The sequence below is a fragment of the Symphalangus syndactylus genome, chromosome 8 (genome assembly GCF_028878055.3).
Source record: "Symphalangus syndactylus isolate Jambi chromosome 8, NHGRI_mSymSyn1-v2.1_pri, whole genome shotgun sequence".
Classification (NCBI taxonomy): Eukaryota; Metazoa; Chordata; class Mammalia; order Primates; family Hylobatidae; genus Symphalangus; species Symphalangus syndactylus.
In genome coordinates this window covers 22,722,201-22,741,851 of record NC_072430.2, presented here as the reverse complement: position 1 = coordinate 22,741,851, position 19,651 = coordinate 22,722,201, and the positions used below count along the sequence as shown (strand labels likewise).

Genomic DNA, 19,651 nt, shown 5'->3' with positions numbered 1-19,651 from the left:
AAGGGTACCATAAAAATCACCATGATAAGAGACTATATCAAGGTATAAATGATTCAGCCAGGATACCCAAACCATAGTTACAAGTTAGCCGTTTCATATAGGACACCTGAACCTTCTGGTTGGAACAGACTTTTAACAAGATTTAGATTTTCTTTTAAACGTGCTTTAGTGAATTCATGGGCATTTTTGAATAAAGTTTCTTTTTTTTTTTTTTTTTCTTGAGACGGAGTCTCGCTGTATCGCCCAGGCTGGAGTGCAGTGGCGCAATCTCAGCTCACTGCAAGCTCCGCCTCCCGGGTTCACGCCATTCTCCTGCCTCAGCCTCTCCGAGTAGCTGGGACTACAGGCGCCCGCCACCACGCCCGGCTAATTTTTTGTATTTTTAGTAGAGACGGGGTTTCACTGTGGTCTCGATCTCCTGACCTCGTGATCCGCCCGCCTCGGCCTCCCAAAGTGCTGGGATTACAAGCGTGAGCCACCGCGCCCGGCCTGAATAAAGTTTCTTAAATGCATTCTTTTGTAAAAATTGTGCTGGAGTCCCTTTTAGGATCTGATTTAGGCTGTTTTGCATTGCTATAAAGAAATACCTGGGCCTGGGTAATTTATGAAGCAAAGGGGTTTAATTGGCTCATAGTTCTGCAGACTTTACAGGAAGCATAGTGGCATCTGCTTCTGGGGAAGCTTCAGGAGGCTTATTATCCTGGTAGATGGTGAAGCAGGAGCAGGCATATCACATGGTAAAAGCAGGAGCAGGAGAGAGAGAGTGGGGTTGGGGGAGGTGCCACACACTTTTAAATGATCAGATCTTGTGAGAACTCACTAACACAAAGAAAACACCAAGCCGTGAGGGATCAGCCCCCATGATCCAAACACTTCCCACCAGGCCCCATCTCCAGCATTGCAGATTACAATTCAACATGAGATTTGGGCAGGGATAAACATCCAAACTATACATATTCCAAATTGTAATTGGTCGTTGGGTATATGCCCAACTTCATTCAAAATTTAGAAATAAGTTTAGAAATAATTTTATTGACTAGAGCTAAAGGAAAGAGGACCAATGTACTATTACAAAAATGCAATAGTAATAGAAAAAAAAGAACATTGATATTACAGGTTAGTGTCAATGCAGACTGTATTTTTATTTACAGAGAATGCTCTTTAGCTATACAATTATTGCTCCCATGATTATACTATGGAAGTTCCACTTAAAAGTCATGAAAGTGCCAGGTGCAGTGGCTCACGCCTGTAATCCCAGCAATTTGGGAGGCGGAGGCAGGTGGATCATCTGAGGTCAGGAGTTTGAGACCAGCATGGCCAACATGGTGAAACTCTGTCTTTACTAAAAAATTACAAAAATTAGCTAGCTGTGGTGGCATGTGCCTGTAATCCCAGCTACTCAAGAGGCTGAGGCAGGAGAATCGCTTCAACCCGGGAGGCGGAGGTTGCAGTGAGCTGAGATTGCGCCACTGCACTCCAGCCTGGGCAACAAGAGTGAAACTCCATCTTAAAAAAAAAAGTCATGAAAACAGAGGCAGAACATGGTAATAGTGTACAGAGAGCTTTGTGTGCCTCGTTCCCAGCAGCAGCTAAGTGGCTGTGCAAAGTTCAACTCAGCGCACTGGCCCTTGCTGTGCATGTCTGTCACATGACAGGGCTGCCTCATGGTTCCTCCTCCTCTAAGGTGCCTTCTAGCTCTAGCATCCTGAAATCCTCTTTATTACCCTAAACCCTCTTCCTCTGTAAAGATTGCCCTGAAATTCTTCTGTTGAAGAGCATATTTAGTAACATCAACAGTAATGTATTCTCTTGTCCACTTAGTATATTTTTCTAAATGCCATAGGCATTTTTTACAGTAAAGACCATTGAAACCCAGTATGTTTATGCTGGTTCTCCTTTATTTCAGATTACTCTCTTTATCTGTTGTTTCATTGTTGAGCATGCTTTTCCTTTTCATAGACTGAATTTTTTCTTGTTCAACATACATAATATGTAGTTATTTACATAATTTATATATATGTATAATTGATTAAAAAGTGAATCTAGAAACAAACATTTTGATAACAAATCACATCAGGTTTATTTAGTCTTTTCTGATTCTAAAGGAGGAACGTTGATATCCACAGTTGCTTTTTTAACTTGTGACTGGGTATACAAGTTTGTAACTATATTTCCATCTGATGTGGCACTTATATGGATCTCTCTTGAGTGCACACTGCCATATGGCTGGATGGGTGATGATATCCACATTGGTCTTTCTTCTGTGAAATAGTATCCACAATTCAAAACAGGCCACATCCAAGTGAAAATATGTTCTTTTCATTTAAAATAAGCCTGCGAGGTGATTTTGGAAAGTATAATTTATCTTAATTTTTGCTTCTCAAATTCTATGCAATACATTCCCCAGCTTTTCAGGGTCATTGAGATGACACATTTGGTATTTAGGAATATTAGTGTCTTAAAGAAAGCATAGGTATGTTATTATATCTTGTCTTTTAAGGCAGTTCATATATTTATGCCTGTGTAACTTCCATTATGGTTATACAAAATTAAAAATGTAGGAAAAATATGAATTAAATTGAATGCTATGTTATATATACACAGAATTTTTGGTAATTAAAGATCATTCCAAGTAATCTTTAATGTGTAATTCATTTTTTCCCTTAATCAGACTTCTCATGTATTATAATTATTCAAAGTAGAGTATCTTTATATTTTTAATTTACTTTGTACACATTATATGAATAACATTTTTCATATTTTTTTCCTTTTCTCCCTTTCTCACTCTCTCCTTCCCCACCCTCCCTCTCTTCCTTCATTTCTTTCTTCCCAAAGAAAATCCAGAAAATCCAATCCTTAAATCAACTGCTTGATGAAGGAGGCAAAACAAAGGCAGCAGGAGATAATGTGATTGGTACACAAAAGCTAAAGCAATGGCTGGGGCTTTGTTTTTAAATTTTGGGTTCTTTTTTTTTGTTGTTAAAAGAGAGACATAATGTTGTTGAAAGAGAGACATAATGACAGCTGATGTTAAACTTTTCATATTTCAAATTAGATTCCCTAGGAGGTATAATATATATTTCTTGAGTAATAATGTGGTTACAGAATTCCAATGTTATAGTGAAGTGTAATGAAAAACATCTCTAGGAATGTGCTTTAACCACTGCTGCAAAAGAGACAAGTCTGCATTTATTTGTGCAGAAAACCAGCTATTTAATTGTTCTAGAGTTTTAGCATTTAAAAATCGTATGAAAGTCTACATCAGCTGAATTGTCCTACCTTGATAATCACTTGGAGGGGGAATTGGAAGGTAAGAAAGATACTGCATTTTCTCATGACTCTCCAAGCCCACTTGAAAAGTCACACTGAAAGGATGCAAATAGCCGTCTGTGATTTTGGCAGCCCTCCGGATTGTGGTGACAATATGTTGTACCCGGATATTCCCAAATTTAAATTTGGCAGTGAAACTTCCACAAAGATTTCTGGTAACTTTGAGCTATAAATACCTTAAAAATAATAGATTGCTGATTTTCTTTATTTCCTAGAGAATTTATTTTATAAATACTTTGTTTACATTTTAGATTGTACTTGTCCTTATTTAATTTAAAATGATGAATCTAGTCTGAATCAGCTGTTATTCCAAGCTATCATGCTTAAGCTATGTCAACAGCATTTATTTGTACTAATGCTAATATTTCCATCAAAATTTGCCTGTGGAATATATACAGTTCTTAATTTTAAACTGTCAGTTCTTGAGATATACTGTATGAAGCTATTGTCAGCTTCTCTATTTCAAAATGCAATCAGCATATAACTATATTGATATTAGAAGATATTTGTTTTTTAAAATATATTGATGTATGATAAAGATGATCTAATTTGTGAATGCATATGTGTGTGTGGTTACTTTTTATAATGTGAAATAACGAATAATGAATTCACTCAAAATAAAACATAGGTTAATGAGATACCTGTGTTTGTGAAAAAAAGTTTTAAATACTTTCCTGCAGTTTTTATTCTATAATTAAAGAGTAAGATAGTTCACTTTTAGGTAGTGAATAAAAGAAATATACCAGCGTCAACTCTAAGAGCATAGTTACTCAGTGAGAGACCTTTTCATGCCATTTGTTTTCCTTCTTCCTTCCATACGGCTTCTTTTTGGCAATTTTTAGCGATTCTTAATAATATCCTTTGCCAAAGGACAACCAGGTAAATGGAATTGTAACTGCTCATTTCGTCAATAGTTAAAATTCAATAGGTATGAGAAATCTGACAGCACTGGTTAATCAGTATACTCGCTGTGGATTTCATTTAACTGTTTTCATTATGTCTCCTACTAGCACCAATAATGTGGAACTGAATATATTAAGACCTGGAGAATGTGGTACAGAACGAGACATCAAAATTGCATCAGTTTTTTTGGTGCTTTGATTCATAACATTCTATTAATTTAATAAAATGGAGAATTTCAATTTGTCATAATAAACTTAGCAGAATTATAAGCTTTTACTTTCCCATGATGCAAATGGGAAAAGGGGAAACTGATTTGACAGAGAGAAACAGCTACTGCTTATAAAGTTCAGGAATGTAGAGCAGTCAATTGCAGTCTTAGTCCTAGTTAGTACTAAGTTATCAAAACTGTTCATCAAAATTCCTTTTGGAAGTTTTTTAACAGAACATGACATTTCCTAAAATCTTTGAAATATTTATTAAAATTATACTCTCAAGGACAGATATATAGAAACAGGATAAACAGCAAATTAGTGACATTTATGAATAACTACATGTATCTCCATTTATATCAAAAACAAGATGGATGCTTTTGTGAAAGTTCTCAGTTTAACAACTTATCAAATTAATCCTTTAAGCTAGTTGTATGGCAAAGAAAAATCTCCCTCGATCTGTAGCTGTAGTGACAAGGGACATCTTCATCATCATTTTGTCAATTACTAAAACTTGCATTTTTAAGAACAAGTCCAAGAATTTCACTAGTTAGCCTTACAAGCTAACTGTAGAGCTCACTTTTACTGCAGAAATGGAGATAGGTCTATAAAGGATTTTACTTAATAGAGGTTAAATAAGGAGCACATAAAATTTTTCTTTATAACCTCATACACATTTAAAAAATCATTTCTATTATTTGACTTCCTGAGCTTGAATATCTTAGTCTGGAGATGAGTCAGTTTTGCCGTACAATTAGTGGATATATGAGAAATCTTTGAATTGAAATGAAACAGGCTCTTCAGCTGGAGTAGAAGTTTTACAATGAGGATAAAATGAATTAGATTAAGTCAGTAACCTGTTCTCAGTTGTTACAGCATGTATATGTGAGAATGTGTGGTTGAGTGTGTCTGTGTAGGAACAATTTTTAAGACTCGACACTTGGCCGGACGTGGTGGCTCATGCCTGTAATCCCAGCACTTTGGGAGGCCGAGGCAGGCAGATCACGAGGTCAAGAAATCAAGACCATCCTGACTAACACAGTGAAACCCCATCTCTACTTAAAATACAAAAAAATAGCCGGGCGTGGTGGCGGGCACCTGTAGTCCCAGCTAGTCGGGAGGCTGAGGCAGGAGAATGGCATGAACCCGGGAGGTGGAGGTTGCAGTGAGCTGAGATCGCGCCACTGCACTCCAGCCTGGGTGACAGAGCAAGACTCCGTCTCAAAACAAAAACAAAAACAAAAACTCGACACATATATCATGAAGACTTGTACAATGTTAAGATTTCCCCCGCTCAGTGGGAAACCCTGAATTTGTGTGTGTGTATTTGTGTAAGGTAAGTTACATTTTTTATTGGTCTGCGTTTTTCTGTCATGCCTGTGTACTTGGGAAATCTGAAACTGTCTTAGGAACTTCTTAAAGCAAATGTGGGGGAACATTAAACAGTATATTTAAAATATAGAATAGGTCCATTTTCTACCTTAAAGAGTAGTATATTAAGTACAATTATTATGCTGTTGTTGCTTTGCAGTGTATGTGGTGGGAAGAAGGCAGGAGTTTTTTATCTGCATGCTATATGAATCCTTCGATAATAAGGTACCTTTTTATTACTGGGTTTGGCCATATTGATTTCAGTGAGTATTGTGCTCTCACAGACTTATTTTTCCAGATTTCATCTCTTAAAAGTGGGAAATTTGACTGGATTCTACTTTATTCCTCTTTCTACTATTTTTCCACAAACAAATCTGACTAATTGAACACAAACAAGGTGACTTAAGAATGTCAGTTAGAGTTAGTCCTCTGTCTTTGGCCCTCTAGGGCCTAGAATTGCCTGTCACTTCATAAGTGTCAATTACTACTCTTGGAATGAATACAGGAATGAATTTTATTATATTAATATGCAGTCTAAATACTGACTTTTCATCATTCCATAAGTCAGTATTTAGACTGCATATTAATATTATTACGTATTCACATTACTCTGAATTATATTAAACAACTAATCAATAAATGAATTTTAGGTTTTTTTAAACATTAGATAGCAGACAGACAGAAATGCAATTAGGCATTTAGTTCACATAGTTGACACTGTAAATTAGCTTTATTCAGGATTCTCTGAATATAGTCTTTTCTGTTTCTGTGACAGAAAATGACTGCCTAAGGAACATCAGGGATATTTACGATTTTCCTTTTCACCCTGGGACAAAGTTCGTGCTTATATTCTGTTTAACCCTCATGGGTAGCTGTAGTGCATGCTGTTTACCTGGTCTGCATCAGATATTTTATATGGAAGGAAGAGTAAAAAGGGCTTGGGGACTAGAGTCAGGAAAGGTAGGCCTCTGACTCTGCCACTGCCACACTGGAAGACCTTGGACAAGTGTTTTGTCCCACTGTATGGGAATATAAGGTATGACTTATCCACTAGATGCAGAAGACACAGTGCCCAAGGCCGACAGTATTGTAAGGGCCCATGAAGGTGTTTTGCTTATTGCCATATGCTAGACTTATAACTTTGAAGCTAGATATGCAACTTTGAAAGACGAATATTTTCATCTTTCTACCAATGCAGCCATATCTTCATGAAGGAAGGAGGAGTCTATGAGGTTAAACGTGCCTAGGGCCCATGAAAGTAAGAATGTGGACCTGTTTCTGGGTCCCTCTTTCCTTCCTTTGTAAAATGAAGGTATTGAACTAGATGATCTGTGGTTCAGCCAGTGCCTCTGCCAAGCGATTTGATGCACCATGGAAGCAGATGCTGTGATCAGGACTGGTTAGAGCTATTTTCTTCTGATGTCAGTCAGCAAGAAATAACTCCATAATAGATTAAAATAAAACACTTATTTTGCACCAGAGAGAAGGAAAGAGAGAGAAGCACATGACTCAAGGAGAATGTGTACATGTCTTCCTCCCAAAGGCTTCATCTTGACATAGCGTTCTCATCTATAACTTTTTAAAAATCCAAATATGTGAGCAACAGAGAAAAGATATTCTACCCAGCTAGTCTTTAGCCAAATAACTAAGGTTCTTAGAAACAAGCTTAAAATACCAGATTGCACAAACATCTTAAAAAATATGTATCAATATAATGCTTTTGTAGTAGTCCTCCCTTATCCATGGTTTTGCTTTCTGCAGTCTCAGTTAACCATGGTCAACCATGGTCCAAAAACATTAAATGAAAAATTCCAGAAATAAACAATCTAAAAGTTTTAAGCAGCATGCCATTCTGAGTAGTGGGATGGAAATCTTGCTTTGTCCTGCTCTGTCCCACCCAGGATGTGAATTCTCCCCTTGCCCAATGTCTCCACACTGTCTATGCTCCTCGCCCATGAGTCACTTAGTAGCCTTCTCTGTAATTAGTTTGACTGTTGTGGTATTGCAGTGCTTGCGTGCAAGTAACTCATTTTACTTAATGTTGTTATTAGTGTTGTTAATCTCTTACTGTGCCTAATTTATAAATTAAACTTTATCATAGGTATGTATGTGTAGGAAAAAATATATATAAGGTTCAGCACTGTCCACCGTTTCAGGCATCCGCTGGGGGTCTTTGAATGTATCCCCCTCAGATAAGTGGGGACTATTGTATTTATTTGAGAACACCCTAAACTAGTTAAGAACAAAAGGAACACTCTCCCCTGCCATCCATTGCTGGTATCCTGTGTGTGTTTCATACCTCAGATTCAGCATCTACTGCAGCACGAAGTGCTTATGCATGTCCTGAATTATAGGAGAGTTGGATTCACCACCCTGCCCAGAAACAGAAGCATTCCAGAGGTTTCTCCATAGATCATGAAATGAAATGGCCAGTCAACTTTGATGACAGGAGGCATGGAATAAGCAATAATTTCTGACAAGATTCCTGCCACTGCTTCAGTGCCCCTTTCATCAACTTCAATCACTGTTCTTTGTAAAACCTGGAAAAGGAAATAATGTGAAAAACCATTTGTGTGGCAGTGCAAAGGAGGAATTAAATGAGCCCCTTGAAATTCTTCGCAGTGGTCCTACCCATGGGGTCATGCTCCTGGGATTTAGTGGAGCAGGCCCATCTACGTTAAGAGGAGTGGTCTGGGGTTGCACCAGGCACTGCCACAGGAATCTCAAACTACCAGGAGACCTCAGGAACCCAATGTGAAGTATTGTGGAATATGTGAAACACATTCCAGGCGTGGACTCAGGATGCACTCATGCATCATATCTTTATTGAGCATGTACTTTATGCTACTAATTCTTGAGCTGAGCTGGTGCTCCTAAAAGGTTTTCAAGCTGCCTGGAACCCTTGAGTCCTCTAACTTTCCTTTTGGCAGGCAAGGTGGAGGCAGGGAATGGCTAGTCTTCTGTAGCAGCTTCCCAGCACCTGGTACTACCCTGAGGCATTTTCTGGGCCAAGCCCAGGGGTCCCTGGAGCCTTCCTGAATTCTGGCTGCCTATATTGTGGCTGCTTGCTATGTTTGGCAGGCCCTTTTTTACAGAAACAAGATGTGATATGAGTGATGTACCTATATAATTACTGTGTTATAAGAGATAATGAAAACGTAACATGTAATTACACTGATTTTCACTCCAGGAAATTCCCTGATTTCCTAGAGGAAAATTAACTTCCCAGAGTAAACAGAGGGAGAATATTTAATCATTTACAGTTTAAATTTCAGGATGACCCTTCATAAAGCAGCAGCCCATTTCAGTTTTTCATGTGTTCATAGCAGAAACACTTTCAGGTGCTGGTCTGCAGGATTATTTTATTTAATTGTCTTATCTCTCTTGAGGTGTAAGACCTGATTCCATGCCACAGTTACCCTACTGTGTCCTACTTAAGTGGATGCCATTTTTAGTCTCTCTTGGAATTGAAAATTGCAATTGTATGAGAAAATATTAAACCACACAGCTAAGGAAGAATGTAGAGAGATGTAGCTGCCATTTGGAAATGTGTGGGAGCATTTTTATAGTGATGACTGGAGTTTCCTACTGGCATTACTGAACATGGGCCAGCAATGCTAACCAGTTCCCTGCAACATGCACAACTGCTCTGGACAAGAAGCAGTTCCCCTCAAAACCAAGAACCCTTCCACTGAGAAACACTGAGTAACTGAAGGGATTCTATGTGGATGGTGACTAAACTTGTTCTTAGTAGTTTTAGAGATAGAACTAGGACCAAAAAGCATGAAGTAGAAGTTACAGGACTCTCTCTCTCTCTCTCCATATATATATATGTATGTCTTTCTCTCCATATACATATATATGTGTGTGTATATATATATATATATACACACACACACATATACACATATACATTTATACACATATACATATATATACACACATATATATACACATATAACAATTTTAGCTATTTGTGTATTGGGCAGCTTTTCAAAGAAATGGTGAGTTTGCTGTCACTGGAAGCATGAAGAGGAAGAGATAGAAGCTGGAGGGCTATTTCGTAGGGCTATGGAGGGGATTTCCACAAGGAGGGAGAAGTTGGGCTAGATGATGTCTAGGGGTTTCTTTCATTGTAAAGGTGGTGTAATTTCATGAACTATTCAAGTTGTATTTGACATAAATGGTGATGCATCTGTAAACCAGTTCTATTTCAGGGTCAAATTTCTCCCTGAGCACTTTAAGCAGAGGGAGAGAGGTCTGTTTAAAATAAATTAGTTGAAAAGTTATTTTAATAAAATTGCTTGAAATTCTTAAAACATCCAACCTGGGTGCTATTTCAAGTATTTGGGACTTAAATCTAATTTTCCACTACCATTAGGTATTTTATCAAAGTTAAATGGTTTATAAAAACATTTGTTTTGGTGACATTTCATGCTGACGTTGGGTTCTGATGAAAGATCCTGACTTACCCTGGATACTTGGAGATTTCTTCCAGTAGCTGAGAGTTCACTAAGGTCAGCAAAGGGTGAGAAGATTCTTCTGATTCCCATCTGCCTAAGCAGCTCATGCATCTCATACTTCTGATCTAGCTTGAACTTCGGAAAGAAAACTTCCATGTTTCTGTGGTACAAGAACAGATGATGGTGAAATGTAGACAAAGCCCTAGTCTATGGACACCAAAAAGGTCACAATTTTTGTTCTTTAAGATTATTTCCATTAATGAGTCTTTCAGTTGACTATGTAGTTCATGCCATTCTTTTACAATGGTCTACTCAGAGAAAATATTTCTAGCTTATCAAATAGTACTTCAGCTTCAGTGAACGAGTTTTATTCCTCAGCCAGTGACTCACGTTCTCTTTAGCAAAGTACTTATGTGTTCATTTCCTTATATTTTAAAAACAACCTGAGTTAACAGCTGCTTTCAGCAGTCCTGCAGCCTCCTGGATGATGGCTGTTTTCAGCTCCTGGATTCTGCAGACCCGAGGAGTCTGGGGATGGATGGGGAAGGGAGCAAAGAAAACTTTCAACCCCTACCCATCTTTAGCCAGAGAAACTCTGATACCATCTATTTTGTATAGTGGAGTCCACCTTTGAAAATATGTTGCTTGGAAAGATGAGTTCTGTGGCTCAAAATAAAATTTTTTTATTTATTTAAAAATAATTGAGGACATGACATGTCTTGAAGATTAATTTAAAAAGTTATTCATTCAGCAAACATTTCTTGAGGGCTTATGATGTTTGGGGTTCTTTGTTAGGTGCTAAAGATATGAAGAAAAATGAAAGAAGAATAATGAAGATAAAACTAACCCTGGAGACCTTTAGCTGCACTTGTCTCTGCCAAAATCTGAGTCACAGGATTCAGAAGCCATTGCCATGGAATTCGTATTGCAGCCATTTTCCTTGTACTTCAATAGGTGGATTAATTTATTGGGCAGACATTTGAGTGCCCCCTCTGTGCTTTCTGTTCCTCTCCTCTATATTTACAGACCCCAACCCTGTCATGTGTCTAGATTCTAGTTCTATGTTGATGACTGAATTTATATCTCTGGCCTGGACCTCACCCTAGACTCCAGATCCACCTGTCGTCTTGACATCTCAACTTGGATGTCTAATAGATATTTCTGATCCAAGTGTTTAAGACTGAACTTCTGCACTTACCCCAGACCTGTTCCTTTCACTTTCAGTAAATGGCAAATCCATCCTTCCAGTCGCTAAGGCCAAAAACTTTGTGATCACCTTTGACACCTCTCTCACCCACATTCAATCCATTAGCAGATCCTGCACTTCCTAATAGATCCAGAATCCAGCAACTTCTCATCACTTCCACTACCACCACCGCAGTCCAGGTAGCAGCATCTCTACCTGGATTGCTAGTAACCTTCTCACCACTCTCCCTTGCTTCCATCCTTACCCCCTAGTGTCTTTTCTCAATACAGGAGCTTATGTGATCCTTTAAAAACAAGTCAAATCAGGTTGCTCTTCTACTCAGAACCATCCAGTGGCTTCCTGCCTCTCCCAGGAAAGCCCAAGTCTTTTCTGGGGACTGGGCCCCTGTTTCCTCTCTGATCTTATCTCCGACTGCTGAAGCCACACTTGCCTCCTTGCTGTTCTTCAAACCCACCAGGTACACTCCCATCCCAGAACTTGTACACTTCTGCCTGTAACATAAGACTTCTCTCCCCGAATATATCCACATGGTTTATCCTTCATCTTCAGATGTTTGCTTACTGTTACCTTCTTGGAGAGGCCTTCTCTAACCTCCATCTGCGTCCTGATGATGCTCCCTGTCCCCTTCCCTGCATTATTACCTATTTTTAATTTACTCTTTGTCTTCCTTCAATAGAATGTAAGCTCCATGAGGGCAGACTAATTTTGCCTGTTTTGTTTGCTGATGGATCCCTGGCATCATACATTTATCACAGTGGCAGAACGTAAAATACTGATGGACTCAATGAATGAATCAGCCAGGCACTCTGTGACAGATACTGGGGATAGAGTGGAAAAAAAGACAATGCTGCCCTGCCCTCAGGAAGCTTATAGCTCACTGGAGGAGACATTAAATCACGGTGCATTCAATGAAATTGTGCTGAGTGTTTGCCAGTACAGAAAGGTAGAGTTTGTATAGGGTGTGGGCAAGAGTTGTACCTGGTTTTCATGTTTCTGAGCCATGTCTCTACCAAGTCTGTGGTCAGGTAGTCTTCAAGGGCGAGGTGGTCACCCATTTTCTCCATGAGGACCACCAGCATGGTAGCATTTCCTTGGTAGGGCAGTTTGAGGACATGACAACGAAAATTCTTGTCAAAGGTGGAGGCAAACTTGCCTGCAGCATACATCATGGGCACCTTAATGGTCTTGTACTTGTCCGGGTGGAAAGTGTCGACTTCGGTGAAGACAGGGTCAAATGGGGTTAGCCATTTCCCTGAACAAGTAAGAGAAGAACTCATTACAGAAATCCCCTCTTTGAAAAGCATTGTTCTTGCTCAAATAATAGAGAGGGAGCCTTCTATCTCACTTCTCTCACTTCTCGTCTTCTCGTTCCAACTAGGAAAGGCGTTCCCTAATTGGGTTGGCTTTTCCACAGCTCAGGCAGGCAAAATAAATTTCCCCAAAATTTTCCCTGGCCTCTAGCCCAGCTAGCAAAATGCAGCTCCACTCGCAGGCCCTATTGGGAATCACACACAAAAGCAGGGAAATGTTTCCTAACAATCCCTGGCTCCCCTCATTGTCCTGGACCTGAACAGAATTCACAGTCGTTCCCTCATAGTTGGCTTCAGCTTAGAGAAAAGCCTTTGCCTGGCACCTCTGACTGCCACTTTGTCTCATTCACACCAGGCACAAGCACATGCAGAGTCCAAGGTGGCAGGAGTGACACTTCTTACCCACCCACTGTTTAGTGTGGTTCTGAGAGAAGGCCCCACGATGCAGAGGCCACCAGCAGGCAGGTACGTTACTCTCTACACAAATGTCTGCCCTGGTGGTGTGGCCTGGCTGGTTGTAAAGTGGCTTCCCCTGCCGGGGCTTTGTAAGTCTGGTGCCAGCTCTGCGAAAGTGGCATCCAACCCACGTCCAGTGCCCCATTAGGGAGGCAGGCCTGGACAGAACGTAGGATCAGGGGGTCAGGAGGCCCTTGTTTGGGTTTTGCCTCTGCCACTTATTGTGTGACCTTGATCAAGCTAACCTCTCTGAGCTGGTTTCATCTTTAGAAAGGAGACAACTCCTGCTCTACCTGCTGATTGGCAGTTTAGGAAGAACAAGTAAACAATAGATACTCGGTGTCTGCTATGTGCCAAGCCCATCTAGGCACTTTACATTCATTGTCTCATTTAGCCTCTAACACTATAGTAGGTGGAGTGTCCCTATTTTCTATGATAAGAATCTAAGGGCAGAGAGTTGGTCAAAAAAGTAAAAATAAAGGAGCAATGATGCAATCCTAAATCCCCCAGATAATCCCCAGCCCCCTTTTTTTGGAATGACCCTATGTTTCTAAGTGTCAGAGGGGAGCTGTGTAGAGTGCTCTGAAAATTATAAGGACTACAAGCACATAGGATACCAGGGCAGGGCCTCAAATGACAGCATCTGACGCTGTTCAATATGTGTATCAATCTGTTTTGGAAACGTGAAAACACATTCATAGAAAATGATTTAGCGTTAACCATATGCTGGCCTAACGGAAGGAAAGGGAGAGACAGTCGTAGGGCCTTGCAGCCTTGGGAGAGCAGAACATTATCAAAGGACCTTTGAACAAGATGTAATCCACAAGAATTAATTTGGTTTCAGGATTAATCTCATCAAACAGTTTGGGAATTTCCCCCTGAGTCTCTTTGTTAATGTAATGATTCATGAGCCTTTTGGCCTGTGAGGCATTGCGAAAATTCATAGGCACACACTCTGTATCAAAATACCTCTTGGATAAATTGAGGAAGGTCTCTTTGACATCAAAATCCTTATGGATGAAGGCAAAACTCCCCTGTGTGAGGCTCAGTTCCAGGTTGCGGGAGAGGGTCTTTCTGAGTCCCTTAAAGAGGGAAGGCAGGAGCCCGGGCTTGGTGGGGTTCAGGGCCTGCAAGTGGAGCCCTCTCTTGGTCTGAGTTTCGGTCGGCCCTTTGGCCCCCAGCATCAAGCCTGTCATGGCCAAGGACACACCAAATGGAGAGAAGACCATGTTGCCGTCGTGCCTCATGGAGATCTTTCGCAGCAGGCTGAATCCAAAGTTTGAAGTCTCCTTGGCAAGCTGCTGCCTGCTGGCTATCAGCCAGGCTTTCTCTTCCTCACCGGCCTTCGCTTCGCTGGCCTCCTGCTCATCTTCCTCTTCCTCCCTGGGAGCCTGCACTACCCTGCTGGTCTGGTTCTGAGGGGCCGGGGCCTCTGGCGACTGAGGACTGGGGGCCAAGCCGGGTACCAGCCACACCTGTGCCAGGAGGACGGAGAGCAGGAGGCTTGGCACCACCTTCATGTGGTCGGCTGTGGAGGCCAAGGAGTGCCTCCCTTCAGCTGCAAGACTTCCTGTGGAGAGGAGAGGATAGAGATGGTTTTAATGCTCCTAAAATGTCTTTGTGGATAGTAAAAGCTTCTTCAGGGACCCTGCCTCCTTCCTGTGGCTCAAGTAGGTTAGCCCTGCCCCAGGGAGACCTGGAGCAAGTGTCGGTGACATTTGCTCACCCAAAGAGGGGACATTATTTCACAGAGCAAAACCTCCTCCAGTTCGTATTCCCTGCCTGGCCGGCAGGCAGCTTTCAGTCCTGACCCTTTTTTCGTTCATCCCGTCTCCTCCCTGAGGGCCAGGGCAAGAGAGCCCGCTCTGGGAGCAGGAGGCAGCACAGAAGGTGGGGGTCCGAGCAGGTGGAATCGGGTCCTCACACATCTTTCTCTGATCTGCTTCGTTCATTGCCCTGACCATCAGGCTGCCCATCCAGATGGGTGGCTGGCCTTGCCCTGTGCCCTATTTGGCTGGGGATTGGAGTGCCTGCATGCCCGTTAGGCAAGGAAGGGGGAAAGTTTTGGAGCTTCCCTGGATTTTTTATCAAAATTCTCTTCGCACTGCACCTCTGCTACACAGTTCCTTGGAGGTCTTCCTTCCTTCCTATAGCTGCGGCTCCCGGGTAGCAGGAGGCCCCACAATTCATACAACCCACTGCTGGGCTCCCTCCACTGTGGCCTCATAGGGCCCTCACAGCCACCTGGGCTGCGTGCCAGTTCTCACTGCCCTAGGCTGCACAGCGTGGGAGCTACACTTCTTCACCGTTAGCTGTCCCCTTCTCTATCGCCTTTTAGGCTCCCTCCACATCCTTGGACACAGAGCCTGGCTCCCGAACACTTGCATGTTTTCCATCCAAATACATGCCTTGGGACTGGGCTGGGCCATCGGTCTGTGTCCCAACTCAGTTCTGGTGTTCAGCCGCACTGCAGGCCTGATCCCAGGGACACCTGCCCTCCCTGGGCAGGACCCCTGGGACACCTGCTCTCCCTCATCCTCTCTCTGGGCCCACTGCCCTGGGAGGATCTGGGTGGGGTAGGCCACCCAGAACAGTGAGTGCAGGGTGGATGCTGCCGGCCTCACCATAGTTCCCATCAGCAGAGACCCTTATTCTTGACCAAAGTCACCTGCGGCAAAATGTGTTGACAGGCGGTGCTCCCAGGCCTCTTCTCCCTGATGCAGGGGCTGAGTCCTTATCTATGCCTGGGACAAAACCGCCTCCAGCGCCAGGGCCCAGCATGTTGCTCCTTGCTTAGGCTGAATGGCACCCCGGAATTCAGGGCCTCATTCTGCAGTCTGAACGGCACTACCCTCTACCCTATAGAAGCAGTGAAATACTTCCACTGTGTTTCCCAAAGGACACTGTTGAGGAAACTCTGTTTGACTCTAAATGGCAAGCCTGCATTCAATAGGTCACTCAAGTATTGTAAATGTTGGGTAAATAGCTCTTTCAGTGTAAACGCAGCCCAGTTTCACGCTTTTATTGTTATGGACTGAATGTGTCCCCCTAGAATTCATAAATTGAAGCCTGAACCACCATTGTGATGGCAGTAGAGTTGGGGCCCTTGGGAGGTGATTAGGTTTAGATGAGGTCATGAGGGCAAGGCCCCTGTGATAGCACTAGTGCTGTTATAAGAAGAAAAGAGCAGACTCCCCCTCCGCACCTCCTCTCCATGGGATTGTAAGGTCTTTGCTCATCTACCCAACCCTTTGGAGTCTAGGCCAGGAGTTCAGGGGGCGCTTCTGGACTAGGGACACCATCCAGCATGGTGAGGACGCACCTTCCCAGACAGAACCCAGGCAGTAAGGAATCACCAGCTCACCTGCCACTTCTCAGCCCTGGGAGAGCACACACCCTCGCCTCCCCTCAGCCCTGGGAAGGGGAGCCCCGCTTACTCTGGCAGTGAGTTGTGGTGGGTGAAATATCAAGCCTTTCAAGCCTCTTTCCCTTGGCTTCTTCCTGCAGAGGAGCCCCTTGTGTCTATAATTCACCTCTCACCCCACTCTGGCTCCCAATCTGTATGTACAGTCCCCGTGGAGTGTAGGATGGAGGTCTTTGCACTGCTCAGCCACGCAGCTGTCACGTTGGAGCCCGCCCAGGGATGATACCATCCTTCCCGGTCCCTCCCTGATTAGACTCGTTGAAGGTCTCCTGTAACCCACTGCCTCTTACCAGTGTGTGGCCTTGGGTCCTGGAAAGGTCCTTCATTCAGAGCAGAAACCAAAGCTTCAGCTTTGCAGCCCAGAACCTTCAGCAAATATTTGCTATTCCAAAGTATGATCCCATGTGGGACAGTTACTGATTAACATCCTGCTTGTGATGGTGGAGTTTCTGGAAAACCAAAGACGACCAAGTGGGAGGCTTCCTGTACTCCCCAGCTCCTCCCATAACCTGGAATATGACCCAAATCCCATCACGAGAGCTTCTGCCTTGCAACTCAAGGCTTCGCCCCAGTATGATTCAGCTTCGTCTGAGTGGGGTGTGGGGGATTTCTCTTGAGCTGTTCTAGGTGCTGAACACCTCAAGAAAGAAGGCACTGGGGGATCCCATGGATGCTTCCTGAGTCCCCAGCCTGGTACTGGACACTATGGGGATGTGGGTTGGGGGGCACAGCAGAAATGTTCAGGACCTGTTCTCTCAGCCCCCAAAGAACTGGTCAGTCCAGTGGGGGAGGCAGACAGGTAAATCACTACTTAGAGTACATAGCTCCTTTCAAGGTAAATTTCCTGCTTCGCAATGTTGCTGGACTTGAGACTGAATCCTTGGGTACTCAGAGTTGAGGCTGGTGGAGACTGTTTACAGCAAAACTTTTCAGACTTCTCAGACTCTCTTTTTTAATATATATAAGTAAATATTTTGTTATGTGCCCCTTACTACTACCATTGAAGTGAAATGTATAGCTAATATAACCTACCCACAAAATTAAAATAATAATAATAATGCTGTAATGATAATATGGAAGCATAATAAAAGAGAATAATGTGTCCCTGAATATGGCAGTGCTGTGGCCCAAGGGCCTGGGCAGGTGCAGTGAGGCTGTCCAATGTGGAGCCCACGGGAGGTCGCTTGTGTGCTGCTCACTGCTGGCCAGTGAACACGACAACCAATGTTACTACCAGGGATAGAGTTTTCGAAATGGTAAATAATGCTTGGTAAAGTTTCAAACAAAATAAAATATAGATCTTTCCCTGATTTATACGGTCATTGTCTTCACAGAAAATGCAGTGTGTAGTAAAACCTTGGATAAATATTGTATTTTTATATGAAATAAAGCAGCCCCAGGACTGAGAGTCTAGGCTCAGATAATCCCATGTGAACTTGAGGCGGACATGTGAGTCCTGGGGAACCTGGCGGCCTCTTCATCGTGGGAGACTGCCCTGCTTGTTCTGGTATGTCTGGCATTGCTAACCCTCAATCCTTAAATGCTAGTAGTACTCCCCGCAGCTTGTGAAGGGCAGAAGTGTCCCAACAAGTTTCCAGAGTGTTCGTTTTGGGCAGTACCTGCTCTGTTGATAGGCAGTTCTTTAAGAGGTGAAAGTGAGGGTGTAGAGGGGCCAGGTTGGACTCACACCATGCATAGGAGTCAGCCTTTGCCTGCCCATCCAGGTCGAGCTCTGCAGCTGTGGGCTTGTGGATTCCCAAAAAGCAAGGGCTGTTTCCTCCAGGCCTGGGAAGGTGTCTGCTTTGCTAAATGTCTGAGCGGAGCCAGCGAGTGTGTACGTCTTAGGGCACAGAGTTTCTTTCTTTCTTTCTTTTTTTTTTGAGACAGAGTCTCTGTCTGTCACCCAGGCTGGAGTGCAATGGCGTGATCTCGGCTCACTGTAACCTCCGCCTCCCAGGTTCAAATGATTCTCCTGCCTCAGCCTCCCGAGTAGCTGGGATTACAGGTGCCTGCCACCATGCCCAGCTAATTTTTGTATTTTTAGTAGAGACAGGGTTTCACCATATTGGCCAGGCTGGTCTCAAACTCCTGACCTCGTGATCCTCCCGCCTTGGCCTCCCAAAGTGCTGGAATTACAGGTGTGAGCCACCACGCCCCGCCAGGGCACAGGATTTCAGAAATGGATACTTATAAAGGAAGGCAGCAGAATATATTGGAAAGATTGTGAAGGCTTCTGCCAGGCCATCGTGTCCTGCCCTGGTGTGAATCTGAGGTCCTCTGCTCCCAATTCCTAGCTGCTGGGATGTAAGTTAACCTCACCAAGCTGGCGTTTCTTCCTCTGTTAAATGGCCAGAACTCAGACTCTGTCTTATGAATATCTCAGCAGCACTGAGGAACCAGGAAGGGGGTGGATGATCTTGCTCCTGAGGCTGTGAGCCCTGGACCCCAGGGTGTGGCTCAGAAGTCCCCCTCCTTCAGCGAGGACATTATTCCTGTACAGCTCCCAGCAAGGGAGCTGCCCACTCATTGACCTTTAGCCCTCCAGTTAGATGGGGAAGTGAGAAAACTCAATGCATAGCACTGTAGCCTGAGCTTTTTTACCAGCAGCATGACCCTGAACAAGCTACCTAACCTCTCTTAGCCTCAGTTTCCCAATCTGTAAAATGGGGCTCCCCAGGCTGAGCTATTAGGACTTCTGGGAGGATGAACTGAGGTGGTGCTTGTGGAGTTTAGTACCTCACCCAGCAGGAAGGAAGTGCTACAGGAATGGCATTTGTTGCATAATTTTAGAGCCAGATTGAACCTCAGAAGTAAGTAACCCTGTCCCCAGGCTTTGATTTTATAAAGGAAGATATTCAGGCCCCACCATGAAGGCCTTTCCTGCTAGAGTTAAAGTAGAATAGACCAGGCTGTCTGACTTGCAGTTGTTATGAACTTTAGCTTCTCACACTCCTTGGCCAAAAACGATTGGGAAAGCT

General features: G+C 43.0%; 2 protein-coding genes across 4 annotated transcripts in view; one reads left to right on the top strand and one right to left on the bottom strand.

The window, feature by feature from the left end:
- PPP4R4 (protein phosphatase 4 regulatory subunit 4) overlaps window positions 1-3,890 on the top strand; it is a 125,958-nt gene extending 122,068 nt beyond the window's left edge. For all 3 annotated transcript variants that reach the window (XM_055288294.2, XM_055288291.2, XM_055288293.2), the window contains one exon: window positions 2,836-3,890. In XM_055288294.2, coding sequence (XP_055144269.1) covers window positions 2,836-2,837 — 2 coding nt within the window. In that variant the 3' untranslated portion in view covers window positions 2,838-3,890. The remainder of the gene's footprint in view (window positions 1-2,835) is intronic.
- A 696-nt stretch (window positions 3,891-4,586) lies between these two features.
- Window positions 4,587-17,043, bottom strand: SERPINA10 (serpin family A member 10). Its single transcript, XM_055291411.2, has 5 exons — window positions 16,964-17,043; window positions 14,052-14,819; window positions 12,462-12,735; window positions 10,286-10,436; window positions 4,587-8,353 (listed from the first exon to the last, which is right to left on the bottom strand). The coding sequence occupies exons 2-5, from the start codon at window positions 14,767-14,769 to the stop codon at window positions 8,162-8,164; spliced, it is 1,335 nt and encodes a 444-aa protein (XP_055147386.1). The 5' UTR covers window positions 14,770-14,819; window positions 16,964-17,043; the 3' UTR covers window positions 4,587-8,161.
- Window positions 17,044-19,651: the final 2,608 nt, after the last annotated feature.